General features: G+C 55.3%; 9 protein-coding genes across 9 annotated transcripts; 4 read left to right on the top strand and 5 right to left on the bottom strand.

The window, feature by feature from the left end:
- Nucleotides 1-14: 14 nt before the first annotated feature.
- On the bottom strand, nucleotides 15-1,256 carry ACRALDRAFT_1060514 (uncharacterized protein). Its single transcript, XM_071016244.1, has 2 exons — nucleotides 659-1,256; nucleotides 15-556 (listed from the first exon to the last, which is right to left on the bottom strand). Exons 1-2 carry the CDS (start codon nucleotides 906-908, stop codon nucleotides 300-302), a joined length of 507 nt encoding a protein of 168 aa, XP_070878457.1. The 5' UTR covers nucleotides 909-1,256; the 3' UTR covers nucleotides 15-299.
- Nucleotides 1,257-1,426: 170 nt separating this feature from the next.
- ACRALDRAFT_1060515 (60S ribosomal protein uL3) lies at nucleotides 1,427-3,139 on the bottom strand. The gene is made up of 4 exons (XM_071016245.1): nucleotides 2,957-3,139; nucleotides 2,685-2,841; nucleotides 1,958-2,631; nucleotides 1,427-1,888 (listed from the first exon to the last, which is right to left on the bottom strand). The coding sequence occupies exons 1-4, from the start codon at nucleotides 3,046-3,048 to the stop codon at nucleotides 1,636-1,638; spliced, it is 1,176 nt and encodes a 391-aa protein (XP_070878456.1). The 5' UTR covers nucleotides 3,049-3,139; the 3' UTR covers nucleotides 1,427-1,635.
- A 289-nt stretch (nucleotides 3,140-3,428) lies between these two features.
- ACRALDRAFT_1047202 (uncharacterized protein) lies at nucleotides 3,429-7,346 on the bottom strand. The gene is made up of 7 exons (XM_071015486.1): nucleotides 6,668-7,346; nucleotides 6,391-6,594; nucleotides 6,257-6,339; nucleotides 6,017-6,196; nucleotides 5,860-5,952; nucleotides 5,386-5,787; nucleotides 3,429-5,312 (listed from the first exon to the last, which is right to left on the bottom strand). Exons 1-7 carry the CDS (start codon nucleotides 6,828-6,830, stop codon nucleotides 3,666-3,668), a joined length of 2,772 nt encoding a protein of 923 aa, XP_070878455.1. The 5' UTR covers nucleotides 6,831-7,346; the 3' UTR covers nucleotides 3,429-3,665.
- A 474-nt stretch (nucleotides 7,347-7,820) lies between these two features.
- On the top strand, nucleotides 7,821-12,711 carry ACRALDRAFT_206416 (uncharacterized protein; the record flags this gene model as incomplete). Its single annotated transcript, XM_071022030.1, has 35 exons — nucleotides 7,821-7,852; nucleotides 7,930-8,062; nucleotides 8,167-8,189; nucleotides 8,234-8,252; nucleotides 8,320-8,392; nucleotides 8,452-8,479; nucleotides 8,515-8,559; nucleotides 8,656-8,706; nucleotides 8,759-8,831; nucleotides 8,906-8,948; nucleotides 9,043-9,068; nucleotides 9,138-9,177; nucleotides 9,264-9,273; nucleotides 9,308-9,357; nucleotides 9,429-9,441; nucleotides 9,489-9,524; nucleotides 9,616-9,719; nucleotides 9,812-9,956; nucleotides 10,004-10,138; nucleotides 10,188-10,268; nucleotides 10,303-10,394; nucleotides 10,521-10,568; nucleotides 10,616-10,745; nucleotides 10,797-10,813; nucleotides 10,883-10,926; nucleotides 11,000-11,068; nucleotides 11,110-11,167; nucleotides 11,224-11,323; nucleotides 11,364-11,396; nucleotides 11,492-11,586; nucleotides 11,629-11,701; nucleotides 11,728-12,175; nucleotides 12,208-12,315; nucleotides 12,344-12,639; nucleotides 12,687-12,711. The coding sequence occupies 35 exons, from the start codon at nucleotides 7,821-7,823 to the stop codon at nucleotides 12,709-12,711; spliced, it is 2,796 nt and encodes a 931-aa protein (XP_070878454.1).
- A 556-nt stretch (nucleotides 12,712-13,267) lies between these two features.
- On the bottom strand, nucleotides 13,268-14,898 carry ACRALDRAFT_1074272 (uncharacterized protein). Its single transcript, XM_071018224.1, has 2 exons — nucleotides 14,343-14,898; nucleotides 13,268-14,256 (listed from the first exon to the last, which is right to left on the bottom strand). Exons 1-2 carry the CDS (start codon nucleotides 14,714-14,716, stop codon nucleotides 13,518-13,520), a joined length of 1,113 nt encoding a protein of 370 aa, XP_070878453.1. The 5' UTR covers nucleotides 14,717-14,898; the 3' UTR covers nucleotides 13,268-13,517.
- Nucleotides 14,867-17,708, top strand: ACRALDRAFT_206418 (uncharacterized protein; the record flags this gene model as incomplete). The annotated part of the gene is made up of 20 exons (XM_071022031.1): nucleotides 14,867-14,886; nucleotides 14,961-15,036; nucleotides 15,071-15,102; nucleotides 15,135-15,158; nucleotides 15,216-15,264; nucleotides 15,322-15,428; nucleotides 15,461-15,481; nucleotides 15,528-15,652; nucleotides 15,726-15,792; nucleotides 15,870-15,939; nucleotides 15,970-16,021; nucleotides 16,053-16,295; nucleotides 16,337-16,388; nucleotides 16,426-16,462; nucleotides 16,540-16,586; nucleotides 16,619-16,993; nucleotides 17,090-17,135; nucleotides 17,174-17,209; nucleotides 17,280-17,464; nucleotides 17,522-17,708. 20 exons carry the CDS (start codon nucleotides 14,867-14,869, stop codon nucleotides 17,706-17,708), a joined length of 1,851 nt encoding a protein of 616 aa, XP_070878452.1.
- ACRALDRAFT_1091549 (uncharacterized protein) lies at nucleotides 17,377-20,847 on the top strand. The gene is made up of 6 exons (XM_071019573.1): nucleotides 17,377-17,797; nucleotides 17,898-17,914; nucleotides 17,984-18,144; nucleotides 18,338-19,558; nucleotides 19,629-20,066; nucleotides 20,126-20,847. The coding sequence occupies exons 1-6, from the start codon at nucleotides 17,748-17,750 to the stop codon at nucleotides 20,150-20,152; spliced, it is 1,914 nt and encodes a 637-aa protein (XP_070878451.1). The 5' UTR covers nucleotides 17,377-17,747; the 3' UTR covers nucleotides 20,153-20,847.
- Nucleotides 20,848-21,926: 1,079 nt separating this feature from the next.
- On the top strand, nucleotides 21,927-22,872 carry ACRALDRAFT_2023627 (uncharacterized protein; the record flags this gene model as incomplete). The annotated part of the gene is made up of 2 exons (XM_071020148.1): nucleotides 21,927-22,628; nucleotides 22,714-22,872. The coding sequence occupies 2 exons, from the start codon at nucleotides 21,927-21,929 to the stop codon at nucleotides 22,870-22,872; spliced, it is 861 nt and encodes a 286-aa protein (XP_070878450.1).
- Nucleotides 22,873-23,878: 1,006 nt separating this feature from the next.
- Nucleotides 23,879-26,553, bottom strand: ACRALDRAFT_2038295 (uncharacterized protein; the record flags this gene model as incomplete). The annotated part of the gene is made up of 2 exons (XM_071020863.1): nucleotides 23,879-26,394; nucleotides 26,490-26,553. The coding sequence occupies 2 exons, from the start codon at nucleotides 26,551-26,553 to the stop codon at nucleotides 23,879-23,881; spliced, it is 2,580 nt and encodes an 859-aa protein (XP_070878449.1).
- Nucleotides 26,554-26,607: the final 54 nt, after the last annotated feature.

Raw genomic sequence — 26,607 nt, 5'->3', positions numbered from 1 at the left:
AACGGCAGGTGGGGCGATAAGCGGGGTCTCCGCTCGAACCGACCTTATCCAAAGTACCGATAAGGTCTCGGACTTGGTACCTATGTACTTCGTACGAAGTAGGGGATTCAGTCGACCTCGTACTAAGATGTCCTCTGGATACTGGAAGAGTCCATAACCCCTCCATAGAGTAAAAGACATAACAGTGTTAATAGCTTCCAATCATCTCCCTTGCCATACTAGTTTACCAATTCTTTCACCGTCTGGACAATCTCACCATCTCCCACTTGTTTCTCTCGCCCGGGGTATCACCTGAACATCTAGCTCTCCACGGCCAGAGCCTTGACGCCAACCAGCTTGGCTCCCGACCCCTTCCCTTCCGTGGTGACGACCCAGTACTCAACTCTAACCCCGCTGCTCGGCACCCGGTATACCCGAACGTCATTCCCCTGCCCAGCCGTTCGGACCGCTTCAAGCAGGTCCTGATACTGTCCGTTCGAGTCCCATTCCATGGGGTCCAAGAGTTCCACGCCAGCCTTCTCCGGGTCGGGATGTTGTATCAGCTTCGCAAACTCGACTGAAAGGGGAACACGCAGTCGCGTCGGTTAGCATAGCGTCCGAAACACCGACCCAACCAGATCACGCGCGTAAGGCCCGGATATAGGGGACCAGAACTCACCCTCGTCGGGAAGACCCTTGCCGCCCTCGTCCCAGCTTAGTGCCACGGCGACGAACGGCTCATCCGCGTCCGAAACGTATACCTTGTCCCCCTTCTCCAGTGCGGCCGCGATGGGCTTTGGTACCTCCACGCCAGTATCCTGTGCCTTGAATCCCTTGCCAGCGCCCGTGTCTGCCTGCTTCGGATACCCCGCTTGGGGGTCCTCGTTGGCCTTGTTCAGAAAGGCCATGTAGTCTTCGTCTGAGGCCATGGCGTGCTTCGATGTTGCCTGCAGAAGTAGTTGCGGGGGACTTGCAGATGTGAAGCGTCGTCTAGAGCAGAAATGATCGAGACAGGCTCGCTGGGGAGCCACGAAGGTTGGTACGGTGTATTGAAGGCTTCCCTTGTGGAGTACAGTTCGCTGGCTGCTTGGTCGAATACAGTTGGCGGTTGAAATCGATTGCAATGTCACTCTGCGAAAAGAGCTCATTCGTCTGATGTATCGGTTTCGTAGGATAGGGAAGATGACAGGGAAGATGGAAGAATGTAAATTGGGAGAACCAAGATAGCAATCGGCAAGGAAAAGACCTACAATGACGCAAACCACTTGCAGTCCTAGCTCCTCTTTCCTCTCAAAAGTCACGTGCCAATCTGGGTACAAAATATCTTCCGTGTCCACCCTTCAAGCACCAGCAGGCAAGCTGGCACATTTTATGAACACATACATCGAGGACGGCTTTCTTAACACCAAGATACAGCCGGTTCAATCACAGGGAATGCGTGGCAGTTATGAGGACAGCTGTCAAGCATTCGTACTTAAATCACAGACGAAATAAAATAACGCAAATCGTGGATATCATCTCCCAATTCATTTTAAGGCTCTGGGTTCTCAAGTCATCCGTTATAAAGTTCCCATACCATCCCGATAGTAACGAGAAAGAACCCTCGACACCAATGCCCATGACCATGATACAAGGAAACCAAATGCGCCGGCTTTTTTACGCAGCAACAAGGTCCTTCTTGAGCGTACCCTGGTATTGCTTCTTCTCCGCGGGGGTCTGGAAGACACCGTGTCCGAACTCGGACGACGTGTCGATCCATTTGAGCTGGATCTTCTCGTTGGACCGCCTGGAGGTGTGCGTCCAGAGGGACTTGCGCAGGGTCATGACACGCTTCTTGACACCGGGGACAGAGCCCTTGACCATGATGAAGTCGTTGTTCATCTCACCATAGCGGACGAAGCCACCAAGACTGAATCATTCGGTTAGTGATAAACAAGTCTCTCCCGCGAAACAACATGGAGAAAGGGACGTCACATACGGAGTAATCTTCTTCTTGGTAATGTCCATCTCAGTCGAGGCGTTGTCCTCGGCATCGCCCTTGCCAACACGGTAGATCTTGTGGTTGACAGAGGTACGGTGGACGTAGCCCATCTGACCAGCACGGGCGACGGTCCAGTTGACGTTGGCAGGGTGCCAGGCACCAATACAGGCGACCTTGCGGAGACCCTTGTGAGTCTTGCGAGGAAGCTTCTTGGTACCCCAACGGGCAGTAACGCCGTTGAAGCCGTGGCCCTTGGTGACGGCAATGACGTCGATCATCTCGTCCTGCTCGAAGATGTTGTCGATGGGCACCTCCTTCTCGAAGAGACCGTAGCCGTGGTCGACCTTGTCGGCGACGGAGCCACCGTTGATCTGGATCTCCATGAGGTGGGCCTTCTTCTGCTTGAGAGGGGTCTTGCGGATCTGGGTGTGGGCGAGGACACGGACGACGGTGCAGTACTTCTTGATGCGCTCGAGCTCGCGGGTGATGGACGCGCCGTTGTTCTCCGAGTGCTTCTTGGCGTACTTGGTGAAGGCCTTCTTCTTGCTCTTGTACCAGTTCTTGTAGAACCGGCGGCGCAGCTCGTCGCTAAGATGCTCGGCCCACACGGTGGTGAGCGACCGCAGACCGCGGGGAGTCTCGATGTAGCCAACAAGACCGACAACGACCATCTAGAGAGATGTTAGCCATAGGCACAAAGCCAAGCGGGCTGCGTTGCAAGTACAGGTGGCGTATCAATAATTGTGACGGCCTCGACGACCTCCTTCTTGTGCGACTTGGCACCCGGCCGGTCCATATCGCGAACGATGGTCGTCATACCGGCCTTGTAGCCCATGGCGGCCGTCAGGTGGACGGGCTTCTTGGGGTCATCCTTGGGGAAGCTGCACAGCGACTCGAGGCGTTAGCGGATATTCTTCAATTCGGAGGCCCAACGGCTGAGCAAAATTCCAAGGAAACGAAAAGTCATGGCGACTTCTGCCAAAGGCAAATACTTACGACTTGACCTTGCCACGGTGGCGGGTAGCCCGCTTCCGCGGCAGGAAGGCCAGAGAGCCGTGACGAGGAGCCTCGAATTTCCGGTGAGACATCTTGACGACTGATTGATCGTGGGTTGTGAGGAGATCAATCCGGAGAGGTATGGGAAAACCAGAAAATAGAGCGACACGAGAAAAACACCACGGTCACAAAATGTTGTGGGTGGAAATTGGCTGGGAAGTGGATTATCGCTAACCCACCCTAATCACGTGAAGTCCCACTTTTCTCTGTGCACTCACTGGAATATTACTCTGGTACCAAGGTACCGACCGACCGTTTTTGAAGAGAAAGGAAGAACTGATTATTAATCATAATTTCTGCCTTACTTCGCACGTCTAGGATAGGGAAGGGGATATGGCCCATGAATTAGGGGCACACAGATGTCGAGTACGCATACAGACCACATTGAGAGCTTAGATACGACATTTAAATAGGTATGTTGTGTTTATCATTTCATATCTCAGCTACACTAAGAAACCGGTTATGCGCCAATAGCCTCAGCCAGCTGGAAATGATCCTCGACAGCGGAAACAGACGAACAAACAGAAAAGGAAAAGAAAAATGTAAGAAAAGTGGTATACAGGTCAAGGGAAGGAGGATGGCCGAAGCACTGTAAAAAATAAAAGAGACAAAAGGAACCTCAATCATCAAAGACCAAAAAGTCCTCATACTATGCCGACTCGACCTTGGGTGTTGGTCCCACCATGCCGTTAAGATTGGTGCTGCCCGCGGGCGTCTTCGTTTCCGCAGGCGCCGGCGCAGACCCAGGCGGCCCGTTAGCCGCAACCGTCTTCTTCTCATCCTCGCCGCTGTCATCATAATCCTCGTCCACTTCCATCTTCCGCGCCGCCCGCTCCGGCTCGTTGGGAAGGGGAGGGCGAGCCGCAGCCCCGTGGTCGGCCGGTCGCTCTTCGGGCGGATACTCCTTGGGCGCCGGGCCGGGGCCGGGGCCGGGGCCAGCCCCAGGTCCGGTAATCGCAGCAGGCGCAGGCGCAGGCGCGCCCTCATGAATCATGCTCTGCATGGGAGCGGCAGGCTGTTGCTGTTGCATGGGCGGAAGGTGATTCGCCGGCGCGCCCGGCCCGGGTTGATGATGGGCAGCTTCAGAAGGGTGGTAACCGTCGCTGGGTCCCTGAGGCCGCATTTCCTCGGCCCTTCGCATGTCGTCCGCCCGCCTCTGGTCCTCGGCCCGACGCTGGTCGTCCATCCGACGTGACTCTTCGAACCGGTGCGCCTCGGCCGAATTGCGTCGGTAGGGCTCACGAGGTGGAGTCGACGGTCGACGAGGACGTACGTCATCCAGTCTCGCCCTATTTTCATCGCTGGCAGGTCGCTTATGGGCCGAATCTTCCTCCCATTCGCGCATCCTCTTGGGACCCACCGACGCCGGGCGTTCATGTTCTGCGCGTGGCAATGCCGGTTCAGAGGGCAGTGTGGCTGGCGGCGGCTGTGACTGCGGCTGCGACTGCGGCTGTGGCTGTGGCTGAGGCTGAGGCTGCGGCTGCGGCGCACCTTCAACGACGGGGCCGGGACCTTGCCTCTCGGGGTGGTGACCATAGGGAGGCGGAGGTGGGGCCTGGTGCTGAGGATAGGCTGATTTAGGAGACGGCATCCGATTATCATGCACCGGCCTCTCCCCCGGTCGAGGGCTGTTGGTCGCCCGGAACGGAGGAGGTTGGCTGGGAGGGCCGCCGTTAGGGCCAGCATTCATCGAAGGCATCTGGGCGGACGATGGCGCGGGCTGGTAATTGGGGTTGGGGATGCGCGGCTGCGAGGTGGGAGCCTGGTGAGGCTGCTGAGGAGGAGGGGGAGGAGGGGGAGGACCAGCCGCATAAGGACCCGCAGGAGCTGGGCTTGGACCCCGGCGGATGGAACCCGGTCGGTTACCCTCGGCAGGGAAAGGGGGACGCCCGTGCTGGTCCGGGCGGGGGCTCGCCTGCCGTGGGAGTGGAGGTGCCGGTCCGCGGAACTGCTCACCGCGCTGCTGGTCAAATGGGTTACCCGGCTGAGGAGGCGGGTTGATATCGGCCAGGCGACCCCAGGCGTGTGCGCCGGGACCACCGGCGGGAGGAGGCGGCTGCTGCGGGGGCGGCTGTTGGGGACCGGAACCCGCCCACTGCGGCGCTGGCGGGCCGACTTGGTATGATGCGGGATGAACGTCTGCAGGTTGAGGCGCAGAGGCGGGTTGCCCTCCACTGGCGCCGCCATTCCGTAGCAGTTGCAGCCTGGCCTTGATGTGCGGGTTGTTTGGATCCAGCTCCGCAGCGCGTTGGTAAGCATCGAGCGCATCGCTGATCTGGTTGTTGCAAGATTCGTACTGTATCGATAGTCAGCTTAGGTGGCATACCGAGGAAAATTGATGTTGCTTTGCGCAAGAATCGGATACATACCAAAGTGCCGAGGTCATACCAGACTTCCGAGATGAAGGGGTTGAGCCGAATGGCACGGGAATAGGCATCGAGCGCGTCTCTGTATTGGTTGATCTGGTAGTAGAGGACTCCAATGGAACACCAGAACGTGGGGTTCCGGCCATCCCGATAAACGGCTTGTTGGTACGCTTCGTAGGCCTTCGGGTATTTCTGCTGCGACATGTAGCACCGGCCCAGAAGATACCAGCTCTGGGCGTCGTTCTGGTCGGCAGCTACTGACTTTTCCAGATACTCGATGGCCCGTTCCTGGCTCTGGAAACTGTTGCTTTGCTGGTGATGGAGCCAGCCGAGCTGCTGCAGGACCTTGGCGTGGCTTGGATCGCGTTCGAGGACCCGCTGGTAGGCAGCCTTTGCACTATCGTACTATGAAGGAGGCACGTTTGCGTTAGAGATGTAGACCGGCTAGAGTGGGTGGGCTGGAGCGGGTCAACTTACGTCTTTTTGCTGCTCATGTACGTGCCCAATCTGGAACAGAATGTCTTCCTCGCTCAAAGGCTGGGGTGGCGACGAGACAATGTATTTAAAGCACTGCAATTTTGAAGCCATCAGTAAACCACTTCAAGAAACGGCGCAGAGAACAGGCTCCACGCACCTCTAAGCTCTGGGCATATTTTTGCTGCTGTTTGTAGATGATGCCGAGACGGAAGTAAATCTCGTTGGCCTTCTCAAACCCGGGATCCATCTGCATGACCTGAGAGAAAGCTTCCTCTGCATGTTCCAGAGAGCCATATCGATCGTATAAAATGCCGATGCCATACCAGAGTTTGGGCTCCTTCACCCAAGAGTCAGACAATGCGAACACTCAAGACGAAGAGGCGGGATATGGACGTACCTTGGGGTTCCTAAGGTTCACCAGGGCATTCTGGTAGGCGGTGTACGCTTGCTGCAGGTCGTCCATCATGAGATAGCAATGTCCTATGACTCGTTAGATCCATCGTCTCAAGGAAGCAGGAAGACTAAACGAACCAAGGCTGCCCCAAGCTTCGCCGTTGTAGCCATCGATTTTGAGGATAGCTTGTAGATATTCCACGGCTTTCTGAAACTGCTCCCGTGTTCGAAGGATGAGGCTGATGGCATTCATAGCTTGGATCGACTGCGGGTTGGCCCGCAGCGCACTCTCGTAGGCTTCCGTCGCTTGGTCAAGGTCGCCAAGGGCTTCGGCGCAGCTCCCTTTTTTCCCACCTACATGTCAGCTACACTGTTCCCGACAGGCAAGATATGAATTGGGAAGACGTAAACATACCGACTTGCATCCATAGTGCCTCGGTGACGAATGGAACCTGGCGTGATGGCGCAAAACCCTGGCCCTGGGGAGGAGCCGCGGGGGCTGGAGGTGCGGGAGCAGCAGGAGGGGGGGCATGTTGCGCTTGCGTGGCCATGTTCGGAGAAGGGTGATGATTTGCCATGGCTGTAAATGGCAAGTCGCCGGCGCGACGATGGACTGGCACGTAGGTAGAGATGCAGTCGCCGAGATGATAATTATCTGGCTCGGGTGGGCTTGACCCAGCGACACAACAACGTCGGCTTGGTAGCTGGTTCGTAACAGTCGAGTCGCGACGGCCGACGACGAGAACTGAAGGGAAGGAACGAGTAGGCTAGGTCGTAAGGCGAAGCGGATGCGAAAAGAAACGACCGATATCGAAAAGTCGGTCCAGGCGCTTCGTTATGTGGCACTTCCCAGGAGGCGGCACCGTTGGATTGCCTCACCATTCACCAACCACGAGCGAGCGGCAAAAAATTACAAGCAGGAAGCGCGGCGTAGGAACGAGAAAAATGCGGAGACGAGTAAAGCATAAACACGCACTGCTGTCAGGGATCGCCGACTGTAATGATGGTCGGTAAGGCTGGTTGTTGGGTGATAAAAGATGACGCGAGCTGGTGTTGCTGGTCTTCTCTCTCTCGATCGCTCAGTTCGGTGGTGCGGTTCGACGGAGGAAGAAACTTGATGGGGGGGGAGGAAAGAAGCGGCGCCCTGGGTTCTTTGGAAAGAGACAAACTTACCTTACCCACGACTCCCTAAAAGTGCTCCTTCCCGGAGGCGCGTAATTCCACGGCGGGTGTTTTTGCAGGATATGCGGGTCCTGTCTCCACCCGGACCCACAGCAGGCTTGGCTTCTGATCCTTGGTGCTTGGTGTGTGTGCTTGGTGTGTGCTTTGGTGGCTGGTGGCTGGGATGGGATCCAGCCCCATGTCCCCAACTTGCGGCGGTCGGACGGTCGGACGGTCGGACGTTCCCTTCTTGCCTCAAATCCTCCCATTTGGAATTTGCCCTAACCCAGCTTATCGAGGTACCTTTGTACCTTGTACATACACTGTCGATATGCGCGTACATACGAAGTACGAATGTACAACGTATACGTTTGTACGTTATAGTTGGCTTAGTAATAATTTCGTGGATGAACGTTTCCCCTTATTTCCGCCTTCCGCTGTAACAATCCCCGGGTTTTCTTCCTTTTTGTTCCTCGTTGGCCTTTTTTCGGTGTGTGTCCTGCCGGTTTCTGAAAGCATGCCCACCACATCCAATTTTTTGCCTTGTTGTTCTGTGGGAGAAAGTCCCATGTTTTCAAGCATCATCCATCGTCCTGTAATGATGTACACTAAAGAATTCAGCCAGGCAAGCGACCGAGAAGATAATGATGTGAGTGAGGAAGCTTATTTTCCTTTGCTCAATCGCAACATCCCAAACAAGCCATCTAGATAATGGAGGCGCATAATAAGCTGCATTCATGCTGCCACACCTAGGAACCAACAAACCGACAACAAGAGTAGCACATGCAGAGCTATAACGTACCTACACGTGTACGTGTAGAGCAGCAAACCTTGACGCCGTTGGCAACTAGCCTTATACGATTATCGACCGGCCAGCCGCACAATAACTACTAAATACTTCTCGAGACTGCGACCGCCACATACGAATATACGAACCATGTATCCCCATTGGGCAACCGGAAACGGAAGCGTTTATTCGGTTGGGGGATATGACGAGTTTTAGTTCTGCAAGGGAAAAACAACTGTCGACCACGTGAGTGATTACGTCCACCAGCGAAGGGACGGGGTCTTGGGTTCCTGGGTGATTAGTGTCCACACCAGCGTCCTGACTTTTGGTCTGGCCCGTGGGGGTAAGAGAAAAGCTACGTAAGAAAAGGTACCTGGGCCTCGAGGCTGGGGGATACCTAGGTACCTACAGAAAAACGAAAAAAACGGGGTTAAGGTCTGACGGGCTGGGGGAAGCTTTCAGGGGTGGCGGCTCCCACCGCCCCCGCTTTTCGTCAAGCCGCCCATGTTTCCCGGGCCTGCCTAGCCGGGCTATTTCCCGTTACCTGAAATGAAATAGCTTCAAGGGGCAGCAGCAGAAGAAGAAGAAGAAGCGAAGGAAGAAAAGAGAGAAAGAAGGAAGAAGTAAACAAGTGAGAAATGGGGCATAATAATGCTTAATTACCCGGTGTGCCTAGGGAACAGGGGTTGGTGTTGAATTGGCAAGACAAATTGTAATGGGAATGTTGCCTTTACAGTATGGGTGCATCGTGAGCTACTTTGTAAGTTATTAATAACAGGCAAGTTTCTCGGACCGTTGATTTTTTTTTTCGTTTTTGGCGCCGTGTTGGCAACAGAAACAAGCCCGTTTTGAAGCTAATTACCATCATGTGTGGATGTATAGAATCATACGACGTACTTGGTACGAAGTAACCTACTTCAGGAGGGGGAACACCTAGCGGTTTTATGGTTATGACTCCCTGCTGACTCGTTGTTCTCGTGCCCTCCGTTTAATAAGACACGAGAGAGATGGTATAGACCGGGGGCTTCCACCACGGGTTACATGGGGCGCATGCATGTGCGAGATGGGAACCTGTGAGCATGCTAATTCGCTAGCCATTGAGTGCAGTGCGCATTTGCGTCAGCCTTGGCGGGCCGGCCAGAAAGGCACTGGCATCCGTCGCCGGTAGTACGTAAATAAGGTAACTTTGTACCTAGGCAGATACTTCGTATGTTGTACCTAACGTCAGGTACATCGGGTACGTGCCACCGGGTCAAGATCTACCTAATAAGAAGTGGTGTGGTATTAGACAAGGTGTGAGCTTCGTGACGGAATGGCGTCTTGGGTGGAGGCGTGGGACTAATACGGCACTACCTGCGCCGTGTGTGCAACTGGTCTTATGGGTGGGCCCAAAACGAACAGACGTGTGACGACAGGGGTCGCCGGAACGAGATGCGCGAGATCTTGACTTTCCACTGGTGGCATCGCTCTGGACCGATTGCATTCAAAAGGGTGTGGCCCAGGGACATTCGCGCCCTGAGTCTTTAGGAGCACGGGGATACAGCGTACAACGTACATACATTCTGAACGTATCCATACCTTACCTACCGCATGGCATACGGATGCCGACAGTCAAGGCAATTTTCCCACCTCAATTGCCCGTTGAGACCCCTCTGACCGACTGCTCCCCAAGTATGATCCATATGGGGTCCCATCTGGGATTATCGCCAGTCAGGACGACAGGAGAACCGAGGTATAAGACTCCCCGCAAAGCATGGTCGTGGCCCCTCCCATCCACCACAATTCACGATATGTACGTTGTAGCGACCTGGGAAACACTCGATTGATGCGCTGGCAAATTCCCCGCGCCGAGCCGCAGATGGATCAGTCATACAGGAACATACGGGCGAAAACCGAGACACGGAGAGTCGTCCTCGATGGTTTGGACCGTCAGGGCAGGTGTTGGGCATTGATAATAGACGTCTCGCGCCAGACGAATACTACCCAGTTACTTTACCCTCAGGTTACTCTCTCTTCTGCCGTCGGTCAAGGTCGTGATACACTCCTCTCTCCACGTGGAACTCGGAGAGTAGGACTGCCTTCCTTGTTTGGACACCAGGCAGTCATCGATTGCAGAAGCGGAGATTTCTCCTTGTCACTCGAGGCACTACGTTGTACCTACGCAAGTATGAGTACTCCGCAAGTATAAAAAACGGTGACCTACTTTTAGCGCTCGCCCCCACTTGCGCTCATTTTGACCTCTGATTTCTTTTTCATTTTCTTTTTCTTTTCTTTTCTTTTCCTTTTTTGTTTTGATTTCCCTCTTTCGGTTGATTATCAGCTCCCTATCGTCATTTACCTGAGACCCACTTTCAAGCTTTGCTCCCCGGTCTGTCCCCCCGCCGTCTACGAAGTACTGTACAACGTACACTACAGTGATCTCCATCTACAGTGATCTCCAGAACAACGCCTCAGGACACCGGCGTCCATCGTCATGGCGCTCGCATGTCCGTACCCGGCGGGGTGAGAGCTCATCTGCACCCAGCCGTCTCCCCGTCCCGCAGAAGTAATCTCAAAACCGACTAACTACCTCTCGTCTCCAACGTGTCTCACACAGCTTATGCTGTGTTGCCAGTACGCGCGCCGACTAACGGCACGAGACTTGGCGAGAAGTAACCTTATATTCACATCAGGGACCTCCAGGAGAAGGCTTATTATTAGCAATACATGCTGCTGGGTCGAACACTGTGTCACCCCTTGATCGAGTAGCTTTTATCAATCCGTCCGGTTGCATGTACATGTATGCTCATGTGCTCTTAGCCCATATCCCAAACCACACCAAGTTGCTTTGCGCCTTTGTTCTACCGTAGGACGCTGACGCTGGCCGAGGTGATTACTAAAGGCGCCCACGACACCGTCCGAGGTATTAGTCAGCATCCACTCTTATGCCTAAACACCACAATACTGCATTGACCTTCCTCGAACTTTGTCCACTCTACGCAACTCTTATAACAGACGTGCTTTTGGTTGGGCTGGGCTTCTAGTGCCCTCGATTCCCTCGGTTTTTTGGTTGTCTTCTCTCATATTATTTATCGCCTCAACCGGCTTCATGCGACCTCAGTTACATGCGAGCACATTTGTTCTGTTGACAATTATACCGCCCTGACAATGCTACGTTCAAAAGCCAGTACAGCATTTCGTCGTCTGCCGTTTCGCTGTCATTCTGTTTTCCTGATCTTAGACTACGCGGGCGCTATCGAATAGTGGACAAGCTGGGATTTGGTGGTTTACTCGACTGTCTGGCTCGCTCAGGATGATCGACCGAAACGCTACGCCATCAAAGTGGGAACCTCTAGCCGATCATTCCCTCGACGCGAACCCAGTATCCTACGCGACCCATCTACAACGTACACTAACTCAAAAATCAACATGACATGCTTTCCATGCAGCTAACGATGCAAGTGACGCCATGCTAAACATTCTGGATGAATTCGATATCCAAAGACTCAACGGGACACACACGTGCTATACAATGGCTCCCACGCAAGCAGCCTTAGAGAAACATCTCTAAGTCATTTATTTCCCATTCAGGTCGCTCGGGTGTTGGCTGCGAAACTAACAATGGCTGTGGTCTTTGTCCACTCCTGTGGTTTTGTCCATGGACTTGGTTTATTGTTCCGGACGATCAGCCAAACACAACTAAAGCATTTGTATGTTCATCTTCAAAACGTGTTAGTAGAGCATCCATCGACCTTTGACAAAACCTCGATCAAGCAGTTCAAAGAGAAGTTTGGCGAGCATGAGATGGTGCCCATCAGCCCTGTCAATGGGAAACCTCTCCCGCGCAACGTCCCATCTCACGCTGTAGTGCCTCTGTATCTCGGGAAAAAAGCTCAAGAGTTCACCCGGGCCGACGCTCGTCATGTCCTCAGCGACCTTGGCGAGGCGTCTGCTCCAGCTACGGGACAGCGCCTTGGGAAGAACTGTAATACGCCCGTGGTCCGGAAAGCACATGAAGCTCTTTCGAGCCCGACGGGCCGCTGTCATCAGACATATGGAGCCTCAGAACTGCTATATGGGAAATCCGGGACCTGGACATGAACTTCACCTTTCGCGAGTGCGGAACAGGAGATGAAGTTGTGGCTCGGCAGATTGACGTCCTAGGTTCCCAGCGTTTTCCTCCAAGCTGGCGGAAACGCTGGGAACAACCGAGCACAGACGAAAGGGGCATGGATGGAGGAATACCTCGCAGGTCCACCAGGGATTGGGTGCCATAGCATCCTTCTCGACGAGGCGTTTGAAGAACTTGTGCAAAAGTGCAGAAGGCAGCAAGAGGCGGCTGGGGCTTTTGGGGAGGAGGAGGCGCATGCAATTCTCGATCCGATGCGAGACTGCGCCACCAATACACGATTCAACAAATCAAAACAAGATATATATCCGTACCTACCGGAATCAATCCAGTCTTGGCTTACACGAGATACTGAAACGATGCCAAGCGGTGGCTCAGGCCTCTCGTAGTAGTTGCGGGCTGAAGGCTGACATGCTGACAGGAACGTCAGGCCTAACGTCCCCGAGGTACGTCATTGGTCGTGGGCGATGGCTCGGTGAGACGACAGGCCTCTGGACATGCCCGGAAAATATCCGAGTCCAGCGGGGAACTCCCGCCGTCGAATAACGTCTATCCACCGACACATGGGAGCAGCCCATGTTAGTTATCTTCTCGAAATAACTCTTCCATCGGCTTCATGCTGACTGTACGGATCATTTTTATCCCCACCCCATCACCCCCCAACCACCGTGGATACCTGGCCAAGGGGTAAATTATATGGACAGTCTCAGTCGAACTTCAACATGTTTTTACCGAGTAGGCACCAATATTCCCGAAGAGAAACGCATATACTTTGTACATAGTTAGAAGTGCAATTCATAACGCACCATCTAAGAATTGAGGTCCGTGAGGGTATAGGGTATGTAAGTTGAGTGTAAGCCGAGTCTGCTCACGATCGTGGGTTCTGTCGAAGCGTCTCTGAAATGTCCAGATCAGATACAATAAAGCCTTGAGTACATATTAGTATTTCGGCTTGTAGACGGTGGGACGCGACCTTGATCTGAAAACAACGCTGTACAGTACAGTGATAGTATTATAATTAAGTACAAAGCGCTGCGTATCCGCTATCTCACACTTACGGGAAATATTCCCGTCCTTGGACGCCGATTCCCAAAGTCACGTCTAACTCGATGCTTTTTAAGGATACAAACTGGTCGCTTCTGGCGCCGTCGCTTTTTGCCCATCCGTCGTCCCCTCTTCCCCATGTTCCATGACTATTTCATCCGCTTCCTATGACGAGTTCTTATCATCCCCGGTCTCCTGGTCTGGCGTGTAGCTCGTTTCACCCAGTATGGTGGTCGGTTGCGACGTCATGGCCGTCTGGCTATTCGGCTGTGGCTGGGTCTGCACCGTCGGGCCGGTGGGTTGGCTGGGCGGGACGGGATGAGTCGGTGCTGATGCTGCTGAGCCGGGTTTCGCCGCCGCGGCATTCAGCCTCTGGTCGAGCGCCCTCAGCGCCAGCGCCCTCCTACGTTCCGCTTCGGCTCGTGCGCTCCCCGGGACGGTCCTCTGGATCAGGTGGTTCCCACGTGTCGTCGCCGACGCGGCATCCGGCGAGAACGGGGTGCAGATTCGCATGGCGACAAGGACATCGAAGATCTGGTTGGATACGGCGGCCACGAGGGGTTTCACGGGACCGGGGAAGAACTCGGCAAAGGCGAACGTCTCGCTCGCGTCTCCACGGAGTGACGTCGGCTGGGACGAGTCGAGGTCCGGGAAGACGGTCTTGTAGAACCGGAGATAGGTCCAGCTGGAAAGAAGGCCGAAGATGGCGAGGAGAAACGAGGCGGCCGAGAGCACCGGGGTCATCGACAGAATGGTGATGAGGCCGACGTAGAGGAGAGGGAACCTCGGAATGCGCAACGAGATGATCCCGCGGAAGAGGGTGACGGTATGTGCCGGGACGAGCTGGCTGAACGCGACGAGGAAGGATATTTGCAGCGGGATCGTGCCGGCGATGATGGTGAGCCTGGAGAGCGGGTGGCAGGTCAGCCACGTAAATTCCAAACGACATGAGGGAGCATGAGGGAGGCGTGAGGGAAAGGCACTACTCACGTCCAGCGCTCATTCCGCGTCAGGGTAAAGAAAAGGACCAGAACGGCAAAGGTCAGGAGGTTGGGAATCAACGACACGACCACGAGGAACTTGGCGAGCTCGGCCGAGGACCATGCCCGCTCCAGATAACGACCGCCATAGAAGAGCGTGGCGGCGGCGATGGCGAAGGAGAAGATGTTACTCTCCACAAGGGTTGTCGATATCAAGGTCCACGGGTAGACGAGGGATAGTTGGGGGATGAGCGTCAGATATGGTATAACGATTTCTGATGTGATGCTCCACTGGCGGAAGCGGATGACGGCGTTGAGGAAGGACTGGAACGTCAGAAGGCCCAGGAGTGCACGCGTGAGTGGTGGTACGTTTATTCGGGTCATCGTGGCGACGTGAGGCGGTGGAAGGCGGGCGGGAGGCGGAGCGGCGTATGATTAAGTTATTAGTAGTCTGGCCCTGGAGAAACGGTACGAGTCGGGATTTCGCGAGTTGGCAGTATTCGTAATGTAATTCTGTATGGACTACGTATTCGTATGAATTCCAGGTTGTTGGCGTGTTGATCTTGGACTTGACCAGATGGCTAGCCTTGTCGGGTTAAGTTCGGGAAAGGGTGACGTGCTTGGAAAGCGCAGGTTGTCTCGGTGATTCGATAATGCGCATCCGAAGATTGCTAGCCGCCCTTGTCATCTCAGGTAGGTACATCGTACGTTGTACTACCTACCACCAACTCCATGCAGCTCTCGGCCGGCCGTGATCCAGTGTCTCTGCGGTGACATTGTTGTCTTTGATGCTGTGTGCCAGTCTTGATTGTTTCGTACGAATTGGGTAAGAGGCAGAACAGAGGGACATTCCTCTGGCGCCACGTAAAGAACACTATATCAGGGGGACTCTTGATCATTGGCCATGTAATTTCTCCTCCTCTCTGGCACTTGTGGCGTGCGCCGAAACTCGAAACGGGTAGATCCCCTCGTAGTTCCCCTGCCTGCAGGGCGCCCAGTTGCATCTCCGGTCGCACATGTACGGGCCCTCACGCACCAACCCCGACACTCTGGAAGGGGAGAAGCTGCGCAGGGCCTTGTCACCGCCCGGCGCCAAGTGATGTGATGAGGGTGATGCACAGGACACAGGACAGAATCGGCTAATCTATGGTGATACGAAATCAATACGACTTTTCCCCACCACCGCCGTCCTGAGCTTGATGAAATCAGACGAGGCAAGAGACTGGACTGAGATCACAATTAATGCGTTCTCGCAGGATAATCGTCCAGCCATACAACGGTGGACTGTACAACGTATTTCGATGCCATCTCGAGCGAAGGGTGCGGTATGTACGTTCGTTGTAAAGTGTTTGATAGCCTGACCGCCTAGGATCCAGGATATGACTCCACACAGCCATTTCAACATGCCTGCATAGAGGCAGCTTAGCCGAGCGAGCGATGCCCACATACAACGTACAAAAGTGAAAAACTGTGGTAGGGGAACGAGATGTTTATTGTCCGCTAAAATCGATCCCGTCCGTTCTCCCCGCTGGCCAAGCACGACCTTTCCATCTGATCGTTTGCGACGACCTTTTCTGGATGGATGGGTGACAATGGTCGAAGAAGCGGTGGGCTCGGCCTTTTGACTTGAGGCCTAGGGTGGGGGCCCGGGTCTTGACCAACTTGCCACGATCGAAATGCCATTGGGGAGTGGTTAGCATGGCTCATCCTTGACCACCAGTTCCCGCCTTGGCCGGGGATGGGGATTCACCCATCCCCAAGCTGCTGGCAATGCCACGTAGTACCTCTCAGAGTGACTTTCGAGCAACGGATGATCATTCAGTCGAGCATTACGAGTGCATATTCAATGAGAAGCCGCTTCTGAAATCATTTGTTAATCTGGGCTCGATGACTTATTCAGGATCGCTGAATGTCATCATGTACGAAACATATGAATTCCAGACACGGGCCATGGTGATTCAGAGTTGAGCAAAGGTATGAGACTTTGTACATTGTACATGGGAGTTGACATGCAGCCCCACGAGACCAAGCCAGGCTGGAGGTACGTACCTACAACGTACACGTTACTAGCACGGCCCATGTCGCTGTGAGAGTGACTGGAGGACGTTTGTCGATGCACGAAGCATCTTCGTCACCCTACTCTGTACATACGAAGTAGGTAGGAGAGAGAATCAGGCAGCCGAGTAGGATTATGCGCGTGGTAAAAGAGTGTTGACTATATGGTCAAATCCTCAACGGTGTTCACGATCTCACGGTTCGTTCTCCGCGAGATCGGTGTGGGTGTAGGAAGGACATGTCATGCACTGATTGGCTCTCCCCCTGGAGACCGTCTCCGCCCCCAACGCACAGTCCAGGGTACGAGTACCTGCAACTGTACGTTGTATGTACATTAAAGTACTCAGCACACCCACATGATGGAAATGTTTCGGGAATTTCAAGAATGGATCCTCTCTTAACCGTTCTTTTCCCAATGCCGTTCGCACTTTTGTACAAGCAGTACAACTACGATGCTTCTCATGTCTCATGTCCTGTGCCTTCCCCGACTCTGTCTTACTTGTTGAGTTTGAACCAGATGGGAAACATGCTGAATGGCAAACCTGAAGAGGATGAAATTAAAGTGATGGGCCAAGATCTACCAGCAACTCGTCTTTTCTCAGGGGCGTGCACTTTGTAGGTACTTGCTACGAATAATTACCTTAGATGATGAAACGTCTGACTGGTCGATCGGCTTACTAAACAAGGCCTTGAAAATTAGAGGCAAGTGGCCGTCTTCATTGGCAGGTGCCAAACCGCTCCCGAGGCTGTGAGTTTTCGATCCCGGCCTGCTAAAACCCGGCTGAGAAGAAAGCTGGCCATTCAACCGTCTCCACCCATAGCGTAGGTACCTACAAGTACCTTTTTAGTGCATGGTAGCGTCGCAGTGTTATTTTCGCAGGTACTCCCGTAGCGCCGTGGTGGCCGCCTAATTCTTTTCCCCATCCGCTCTACCGAAATCGAGCTCATCTTCGATTTCTCTCCCCGAGCCCTTTTCGTCCCTCAACATCGAATGGACGAGAGTAACAAAGACAACGCAGTATTCCCACCCCATCGGCCCCATTGCTTGCGCGTTCTGCTCAGCCTCACCATCCATCCGTAGCCCGCCTTTCCATTATCGGATGAACGAAAAAGAAGGCGACGACCAAACTTGAGCGCGAGCCCGTCGAATCCCAAAACCCTCTCTTCCTCTCTCTCTCACTCGCCTGGAAAACAAAACGCTTCATACGGACCGTCTCCCCCCTTGCACATCGAACCTCACACCGCACCGCGCATCTCACCTTCGCATCACCGCGTCGCCGCATCGCCATACCGCCTAATCGCTGAGCTCACCCCGCGATAAAGAGCCGCCGCCGCGGATTGCGGCCTCTCATCGCCAACCATGATCAAGGAGTTTCTCGATTCGGACAGATTGAACTACCTTGTGTGGAGGTTCGCCCACCATCCTCCCCGCCCACCCGCAGCCGGACTGCTCGGTTTGGAGAGCATTTGCTGACATGATGTTCCTTTTTCCTTCTTTTGAATTTATTAGGTACCTTCTAGAAAGCAGTACGTGATGAGGCCAACTTGGGAGTTTTTTTTTTCTTTTTTTTCTTCGTTGTTGCTGACTAGCTACAGACTACCGAGAAACGGCAGCCAAATTTCAAAAGGAATGGCACATCCAGGAACCTCACCGGCATTTTGATTTTGCGCGCCACATCAAGAGCCATGCTCTTGTTTCCGTCATCAACAAGGGTCTCTGCTACCATGCACTTGAACGAGAATATGCACAGAAATCGGTGAGTACTAAATTCCTCCCTCCGCCCCGTTCTGCTTGCGTTACCGATTCGCTTCGCACAGCCGTTGGCTTTAGCGACATTGTTTCGTCATGCGCGAATGAATTTTCGGCCGAGGGCTTTATGCCTCGACATTCATTGCTGTGACGGCCGAGAATCGTGACTCGCTGACACTACTTTCTTACCATCTGTGCAGCTACCCCCAGATGCCACAGTTTCAGCAACCGAAGCACTCCAAGTAGGCATCTTTGGTCCGATTGTCGCACAGCCGCCGCACAAGGTGGAAGACGACGAGGAGGGCAGCATCGCCGAAGTGGAAAATCCACGGAAACGCCAGTTGGACAGCCGTTTGCACCGGGACCAGCATCAGGTGAATGGATCGCAGGCCAAGCGGCCGCGACTCAGCAATGGGTACGAAAATGGCGTGGATGCAGCCACCACGCCCATGGAAATCGACCATCATCACCATCATCATCACCACGCACCAGACGAGAACAACCAGGCGTATCCATCCCCCCAGGATGGCGAACAGGCGCCGAGCCCCGTCCCTCACACCGATGGCCCCGAACAGGGCACGCAGGTCGACAAGGTGGAGGAGCTGGCCACCGAAACGACGTTTTTGCGCCTCATGCCAGTCGATGCCAGGACTTCTTCTCCCTCGTCTCCCGCCGCCGCCGCCGCCGCCGCCGCCACCACCACAACCACTGCAGTATCTGCGGCGCACCATGAAAATGCACCACCCATCTTGCTGCGTTGCGAGTGGAACCCCAAGGACCCATCGAGCTTGGCGGCTTCTGGGACAGACGCGCTAGCCCGCATTTGGACAGTCCCACGGGCCGCCACCAGCGCGAAAGATACAGACGAAATCTCCGATCACGTGAACGGCGTCGACCGACCGTTCCACAGCCTCGTCGACCACGGCATCACACCGCGCACGGCGACGATGGGCCAGATGGCGTGGAACTCGGCCGGCACCATCATCGCCATGGCGTCGGACCACGACGGCCTCGCGTCCATCGGCATGTGGTCCAAGGACGGCGATGCGCTCGGCCGGTTCGACGTGCCCGAGGCTCCGGTCATCAAGCTCTGCTGGAACCCGTCGGACACGGCGCTGCTCTCCATCACGCCGCATAACGGCAGTGCGCTCGTGACGGTGTACCGGACGCCGGGTGCCGACACGCGGTCCTACGTGCTGGCCGGGCACGACCTGCTGCAGTGGCCGCTCGACGCGGCGTGGACGAGCGACTCGGACATTTTGCTGTGCGGCGGGGACGTGCTGGTGTCGCTTCGGTGCACGGAGTCCAGCGTTGTGGTGGAAAAGAAGTTTGAGACGCGGCAGGACGATTCGTTTCTGCAGGTCCAGTTTGACGCGCGGACCAAGTTGGCGGCGACGGCTAGCGCTAAGGGCGTTATTGATGTATGTTTCCCGTCCTTTCGTTTCTTTCTGTTTCCCTTCAATTGATGCAGAGCTAATGTTCATCTCGTAGCTATGGGACGAAACGGGACAGCGACAATCGATTTCGGCGCATTCGGGGACCATCACGGCACTACAATGGCAGCCATTGCCAGCGGGGGCGCAGGCGGCCGACGACGAGCGGCTCCTCGCCAGCGGCGGGGACGACTGCGCGATCCTCATCTGGAACGCGCGCAAGGCGGACAAGAAGGCCAGGTGCTTCCTGACGATGGACTCGCCCATCGTGGGGCTGGCGTTTACGCCCGACGGCGCGTTCCTGGCGGGCGCAACGGCGGGCCGCATCCTGATCTGGAAGGTCGGGGAGCACAGCGTCCCCCGGGCGAGCTGGACTCGGACGCCGCACCCGGGATGGCTGAGCCCCCGGACCAACTCGGAGCCCGAGGAGGAGGACGAGCATTGTCTGGGATGGGATTGCGATGGCCAGAGGTTGGCTTACGGAGCTAACAGCAGGGTAGGTGACCTGGATATTCTCTTGACCCTTGGAGGCGATTTGTTTCTGACGTTTTCCAGCTTGCGGTCATCAACTTTAGACGATGATGAAGGCGAGGATCCATTTGCGGACGTAAAGCCAAGCTAGTTCACACGGGGAACGACGACAATCCGCAACGACACAGCAAAACTCTCACAATGGAGTCTACGACACGCTGGCATGCCCACATCGTCTTCGTCCACCTTTCATTTCTCTTCTTTCCGGGCATCGAGCTATCATTGGGTTCATATTTCACGGAGGCGCTATACTATACCATTTGGAGCGGGGCGACAGTCATATTGGACACTCAAAGACGCGACGGGTCGCGATGTGGCGTCTCTTGTTTTCCTCGGGGGTATCAGCGACCAATTCCTTTTTTCCCCCTCCTTTCGACAGGGAGGGCCATTCGGGCCGTCGAGGGACCGGCTGCAACTACAAACCCAGTTTCCTTTGTCTTGCTTTTCAGGATTCGATGATTTTTTTGTTCTTCTTGGGAACGGCGCGTGCCAGGGATCGGGTTGGCAAGGCGGGGGTAGCACTGGCGATAGCATGGGACGGGACGTTGGGACGGCGCTGTATACTAACGGGGGGCCACCTGTGTACCATACCATACCATACCGTTCTAGAGGGACGACGATAGGGGAGCGTGGACGGTTCCAGGGTCGCTTTGATTGTGGCCTACGTACATAGCATAGCCTACGAAGATGTCGGAACGATCTACTTGGTTGCCGGTGCATGTTTATGTGATTGGGGCGCTTTCTGCCATGAAAGTGTTATGTTACGGCGTATCCCTTTTACGCAGGCGATGAACCGACCGGATGGATAGACGGTGAAGTAGGCGATGCATGTGTCTTTGTGCGTGGGGTTCCGTTTGCACCTTGTGCGACGTGGGAGTTGACGTGATGTGTCGCGAAGTGACGAGGCAAACGGGGTAGTTGAGGATCTCTTGTCTTGTCTTGTCTCTTGTCTCTTTTTCCCCGCAGAGAAACAAGACACGGAAGAAAAAAGCAAAGAAAGAGAGACAAACTAACAAGACTTTGTAACGTGCCTGGTTCTGTCACAACTCGTAATCGCCTCGCTCGCGTTATCGATCGGGTTGTGTCTTGGACTCGGTCACTTCGCTGACAAAGCTTTGTACTTGTACCTGAAATGAGTTGCGAGAATGTACAACGTATTGTTACTCGGCCGAAACGTGTCGGTTCGAGTCCATGTTGACGACCACCTACGATGGGACGAGAGAAGGTCACTGCTATTAAACGCCACGGCTATTTTTGTTTATCGCTGGGAGAAAAGTATTCCTGCGATATGTATGCGTGTTGGGCGGTGAAGATTAATTGATGCACATGTCATGTCGCCCGGCCATGTTATACCGTCGCAAAGGCGCCAAGTCAAGAGATAGAGACAGAGGTAGAGGCAGAGGAATAGGTGGAACAGAATGGACTTACCTTGCAGTAACCTACGCAGACATCTAATCATTACCTGCCAGTGTCGCTTCTTTTCTCCTTCTTTTCTCATTCTCCTAGTTGTTTGCCATCCATCAGCCGTGGCCCGCAATATTGTACTTGGCCTCGTCTCACCGACTATAGTAGTCGATCAACTCGTCCTCTTACTTCCGACCTTGTCACTTTGTACCTACCAAGGTATCCATTTATTCACCAACTGTACCTGTACTCCAGCTCATCTCATGTGACTGACGTCTTCCTCGTCTTCCTTCTTCAAAATCACCTCCGACCTTAGCCATCCCCTCCATCTTTCATCCGCCCTTCGCCATTCTATCCACGCCTCGAACACTCCCTATTTAAGCATCGGCCAAGGCAACACCAAACCAAAGCCCCCGCTACCATGTCCTCCTCGGCAGCCTACTACGGCAGCACCACTCCCGCTCAAAACTACACCTTTGCCCCAGACAACCACCACCATCACCACCACCACAGCAACAACTACCCATCAACCACCACCGGCGCATCGTCCCCTCCGCCCATCCCGACCTCGGCACAAGCAACATCCAGCATGACCTCAACCCTAAACACCACATTCCCAACAAGTAACATCCGCACAGCCCACGCGCCTACCACCACCACAACCGCGACAACCACCTCCTCATCCACCCCCAACCGAACCTTCACCACGTCCATGCGCGACCGCCAAGCCCGCGGCAAAGACCCCTACGACGACTCCGCCTCCGACATGGACCTCGACATGGCCGACATGGACCTCGACTTCGATCCAGACCTCGACGACCCCTTCGACCCCTCCTCCGACGACTTTGTCGGCGGCCTCGCCCGCACCCCGCGCCACCTCACCCCGCACCCCGCCCACCCCAGCCCAGACGACGTCTACCTCCGCCGCAAGGTCGGCAGGGGCGTCGCCGCCGCCACCGCCGCCGCCGTCGCTTCGTCCTCCCCCGCCGCGTCACCAGCGTCGAACCTCAAGCGCCGTCGGCCCCCCGGCGAGAGCTGGGAGAGCTGGCGCCGTCGCGAATGGGCCCGCGATGTGCTCGAGACTCCTGAGCTGCTCATGTGGTACGCATCAAGCCGGGATGATGTACGTTTTTTTTTTTTTTTTTTTGCCTTTCCATCTCATAATCCGTCAAGTCACCATACAGCAATGCTAACACTCGACCGCCCAGAGCATCCCCGGTACTCGTCTCTACTTCACCCGCCTCCTATGCGGCTACGAGGACGACCATGCTACCCATCACCACGACCCGACTACCCCGCGCAAGACCCCCTCCGCTGCCGCTGCTTCGTCCGGCTCCGCTAGGTCCAGCGCCCACAGGCGGCGTTAACCGAGTCTCTCAGCTGCCTCTCCTTCTCCGGTCTTTCGTTTCTTTTCTGTTCCTTTCTTCTGATGTGACCGAATCTTTCACCGAACCGCGAGACGAACGAAACGACATGGGAAAGGAGCAGGCATTCCTGCATTGTATCGTCATCTCCACACCCTCTCCACCCTGGAAAGAGGAAAGAATGGCTAGCAGGCGTTTTTCACTTGTCAGGGAATATAATCAACAACTAGGAACATATGATCATCACAAGTCATGACCGTGTCACACTCTATTTTGGCCCTGGAAACTGGTGTGATGATAATACTCTTCTACTGGGAACGTTTATTCCAAATGGTCTTTCTAGTCTCAAACCACGACGACAAGGACGACGACAAGGACGACGACAAGAACGACGACAAGGACGACCATAACGATAAGGATAACCACGACTATAAGGACGACTATATCTATAAGGACAAGACGACAAGGACGACGACCACAAGGACAATCCCAAGTCTTCAGAATTAATTCAGTCATAGCCGGAGGCTATAGCCGTGGTGGTACGCCGGCTACTATGATAGTGGCTAGTCGGAACAAACATTCCCTTTATTTTCTACGCCAGCACTCAGACCAGCTAACTGCTCAAATCAAACTGCCACCTGATGCCCCAAGACAAAGCAAAGACGGATGAATTCCATACGCCGGTCCCACTGTATTGCGCCGTTGATCCTGCCGACCTGTCCGTACATGCCGTGCTTTGCTCTTAACCCATCACCGAATGCGGTTTAAATTCAAGGAAAATAAAAAGACGTGTTTAGCGTGACTGCACGCAATGGCCGAGGAAGCAACCCCCTATAAAACCTGGGATACCAGACAACGCCAACGCCGATTCTATACAAAGGCAACGGGGATATCTATAAAGAAAGTCGTTCTCATGAGGGTCAGGACGTCAGATCACGTGATCACGTGTTCCCAGGGGTTCTGACGAGGACAATCGCACACGAGCCAAGAGACTGTCGCCCGGCCGGCTCTAGGCATACCGCGTATGCATGCCCCCCTGGTCCCTCTGCGGCATCCACTCTCCGGGATACATCGGCCCCGAGCCGGGATACGTCGGCCCCGAGCCCGGATAATCATGCCCCTGCCCATGCCCATACCCATGCGGGTAAGCATGGTTATTGTATTGCGACATGGGTGATTGCGACGGCGGGGCAGGAGGAGGAGGAGGAGCAGGAGCAGGAGCCGCAACAGGGACGGGAGGAGGCGGAACCGAGGCGTTCCATGCACCCCCGTAGCCATGCCAATCGTTGTTGGCAACCGCCGGCGGAGGGCTGGGCGGCTGCTTGGCCGCCTTGCTGCGCCGGCGGCTCTTGCAGCACGACGAGATGCAGCACCAGAGGAGGGCCAGTACGATGAGGCCGCCCACGGACGCGGCCACGGGAATGATAATGTGGCGGTATTCCTGGAAAAAGTCCTCCACGCTGCCGCCGAGCGAAGTCCCCTGGCAGATGCCATTCCGGCACTTCCCGCCGTCGTGGCAAGGCGTGCCGTCCAAGAAGTGCTGGTTGGCGGGCTGGCGACAGAGGTCCGTCCCGAAAAGCGTGGGCGACCGGCAGAGGAGCGCGCACTGGGAGCCGCAAGCCGTCGTCTCGTTCTTCGTGTCCAGCGAGCCGACCGCCGCCTGGCACTGCAGGTCCCGGGACGTGCACTGGCCCGAGGCGCAGCGCAGGTTGTCGTCGCCGCTGCCGCACGATTCGCCGTCGTCCAGGTGGCGGTCGCTGGGGCACATGCCCGTATCGCCCGAGCACACCTCTTCCGGGTCGCAGAGCCCCGTGCTCTCGCGGCACACGGCGCCCGACGCGGCAAACTGGCACTGGCCGGTGCAGCAAGCCTCGTTGGCCGGGTCGCACACGGAATTCTCCGTGAACTGGCACGTCTGGGGGTTGCAGCACGGGTTGTCTCCGCACTCTGCTTCGCCGCCGCAGTCGCAGTCCTCGCCGGCCTCGACGATGCCGTTGCCGCACTGGCTTCCCGTGATGGTCTCCACGTTTCGGTTGTCCATCAGGCAGTCGGATCGAATGGCGTTTCGGTAAAGAGCCGAGCAGACGTTGCCAATGGTGCACGGCGAGAATTGGCGAAGGTGAGATCCGGTCGACGGGTTCATGATGAACTGCGAGTTGGCGTCACACTGGTCGGTACTGAGAGGGCAGCATCGCGGTATGCCGTCGCCGTTGTTGTCGTCGTCGTCGTCGCCTTCGGGGGGCGCGCACTGGCGCTTGTCACAGTCATGGACGGCGCCAAATGTATGCCCTACCTCGTGTGCAAAGACTTGCCATTCACTGTCCTGCGTCCGGATGACGACGTTGGTCGAAGAGACCGTCTCGATCCCGCCATCGATGCCCTCCGTATCTACGGATCCCTGGACGCAGACCTGGCCCAACCAGGCCAGGCCCACAGCATTACCCGTGTCGCAGGTGCTGAACAAGGTCCAGAAGGCGTTGTTGTCGGCCACCTCGCCGCGCCACTTGGAGAAGAGGACGAGGCGGTCACTGATTGTCGTCGCCGCACTGCAGCCGACGTTCCACGGGAGGGCATCGTCGGCAGTCGCGGGGCAAGGGCCGTCGCTGATGGTCAGGTTCGCGATGCCCAGAGAGATGTTGAAGCTCTTCTCGTAGACATTGGACGCGTCGTTCACCAGGTTGATGATGCTGGCGCGGAGGGACTGGGTCGAGTTGAACGAGGCCGTGTAGGTGCAATCGGTGGCGATGCCGACCAGGGCAACCCTGCGGGTGTTGGGGCAGCCCCGGGTGCTCCCAATTGTCGAAGCAAGACCGATTGCGGCACCGTCTTCGCCCGTCGGCCCCGACTCCATCTGCCTGCCGAACAAGGCCCTGGGGGAGATGGCTCGCAAGGCGTCGTCTTCGTTTTCGTGCGCCCAGGGGTTGTACTTGGCGTTGAACGCGAGCCTCTCCGAGTCGCAGCGGGTGGAACCGCCGCGCACGTCGTCTCGCTTCCGATTTTGGGGGGCGTCAGGGTGGTGTTGCATGATGTCCGAGTCCCTCCAGACGATCATGTACTCGTCCGGATCCTGGCCATTCTCGACATTGGGATCTTGCGGGAGTTTGATGGTGCGATATTTGGTTCCGGTGAGGATATGATGGTCGTCGCCATCGACGCTGAAAGCTCCTTCCAGGACGGGGTGCTTGCCATCGCGATAGATCATTGTCCTCGCCCAACCGGCATGGGTCCATTCGGAGCGGCCCTGGCGTCGGACAAAGGCCTTGCCACGAAAGACCTTGTGTTCGTGTCGCGGTATGTGCTCGACTCTTATGGTCCCGTCATTCCCGATGTAGTTCACTTGCAAGCTGTCGTCGAGGATATCGGTGTTGGGTTCGAGGACGAAGCGGACCTCTTGCTGGCCATCGTGGAGGGAAAAGGTGAGGTCGAAGGATGAACGAGCATGGACGCGGCTCGAGGGGGTGTGTAAGATTGGATTTTCTAGGATGGAGATGTATTTCAGAGGGTTCCGATGTCCTTTATGTGCTGCTGTAGGGGTCCGGCGGGTTAGTTGTCGTCATTGTTGGCATATTGTTGGCGTCTTGCTTGTGGAGGCAGTAAAGAAGTCCATGTCCATAACGTACCAAGAGCACTTTGAAAGATGGCAAAGATACCAATAATCGTTAAGAATGAGCGTAGAGAAAGCATGATTGATATCAATGTCCCCGTAGTTTGGTAATATTAAGATGTCCCGCTGGCGGG

Source organism: Sodiomyces alcalophilus, assembly GCF_042370955.1.
Source record: "Sodiomyces alcalophilus JCM 7366 unplaced genomic scaffold ACRALscaffold_1, whole genome shotgun sequence".
Lineage (NCBI taxonomy): Eukaryota > Fungi > Ascomycota > Sordariomycetes > Glomerellales > Plectosphaerellaceae > Sodiomyces > Sodiomyces alcalophilus.
This window is presented reverse-complemented; position numbering and strand designations above follow the sequence as displayed.

Excerpts from the sequence above, each read along its gene's own strand:
- ACRALDRAFT_1060514 (XM_071016244.1), bottom strand. The coding sequence starts at position 908 with ATGGCCTCAGACGAAGACTACATGGCCTTTCTGAACAAGGCCAACGAG. Across the intron at positions 557-658 it reads CAAGGGTCTTCCCGACGAGG|TCGAGTTTGCGAAGCTGATA; the intron begins GTGAGTTCTGGT and ends TTCCCCTTTCAG.
- ACRALDRAFT_1060515 (XM_071016245.1), bottom strand. The coding sequence starts at position 3,048 with ATGTCTCACCGGAAATTCGAGGCTCCTCGTCACGGCTCTCTGGCCTTC. Across the intron at positions 2,632-2,684 it reads CAATTATTGATACGCCACCT|ATGGTCGTTGTCGGTCTTGT; the intron begins GTACTTGCAACG and ends ACATCTCTCTAG. Across the intron at positions 1,889-1,957 it reads ACCAAGAAGAAGATTACTCC|TCTTGGTGGCTTCGTCCGCT; the intron begins GTATGTGACGTC and ends CGAATGATTCAG.
- ACRALDRAFT_1047202 (XM_071015486.1), bottom strand. The coding sequence starts at position 6,830 with ATGGCAAATCATCACCCTTCTCCGAACATGGCCACGCAAGCGCAACAT. Across the intron at positions 6,340-6,390 it reads CGAAGCTTGGGGCAGCCTTG|GACATTGCTATCTCATGATG; the intron begins GTTCGTTTAGTC and ends AACGAGTCATAG. Across the intron at positions 5,788-5,859 it reads TACATGAGCAGCAAAAAGAC|TACGATAGTGCAAAGGCTGC; the intron begins GTAAGTTGACCC and ends CCTCCTTCATAG.
- ACRALDRAFT_1074272 (XM_071018224.1), bottom strand. The coding sequence starts at position 14,716 with ATGACCCGAATAAACGTACCACCACTCACGCGTGCACTCCTGGGCCTT. Across the intron at positions 14,257-14,342 it reads ACGCGGAATGAGCGCTGGAC|GCTCACCATCATCGCCGGCA; the intron begins GTGAGTAGTGCC and ends CCCGCTCTCCAG.
- ACRALDRAFT_1091549 (XM_071019573.1), top strand. The coding sequence starts at position 17,748 with ATGATCAAGGAGTTTCTCGATTCGGACAGATTGAACTACCTTGTGTGG. Across the intron at positions 18,145-18,337 it reads GAGAATATGCACAGAAATCG|CTACCCCCAGATGCCACAGT; the intron begins GTGAGTACTAAA and ends CCATCTGTGCAG. Across the intron at positions 20,067-20,125 it reads CTTACGGAGCTAACAGCAGG|CTTGCGGTCATCAACTTTAG; the intron begins GTAGGTGACCTG and ends GACGTTTTCCAG.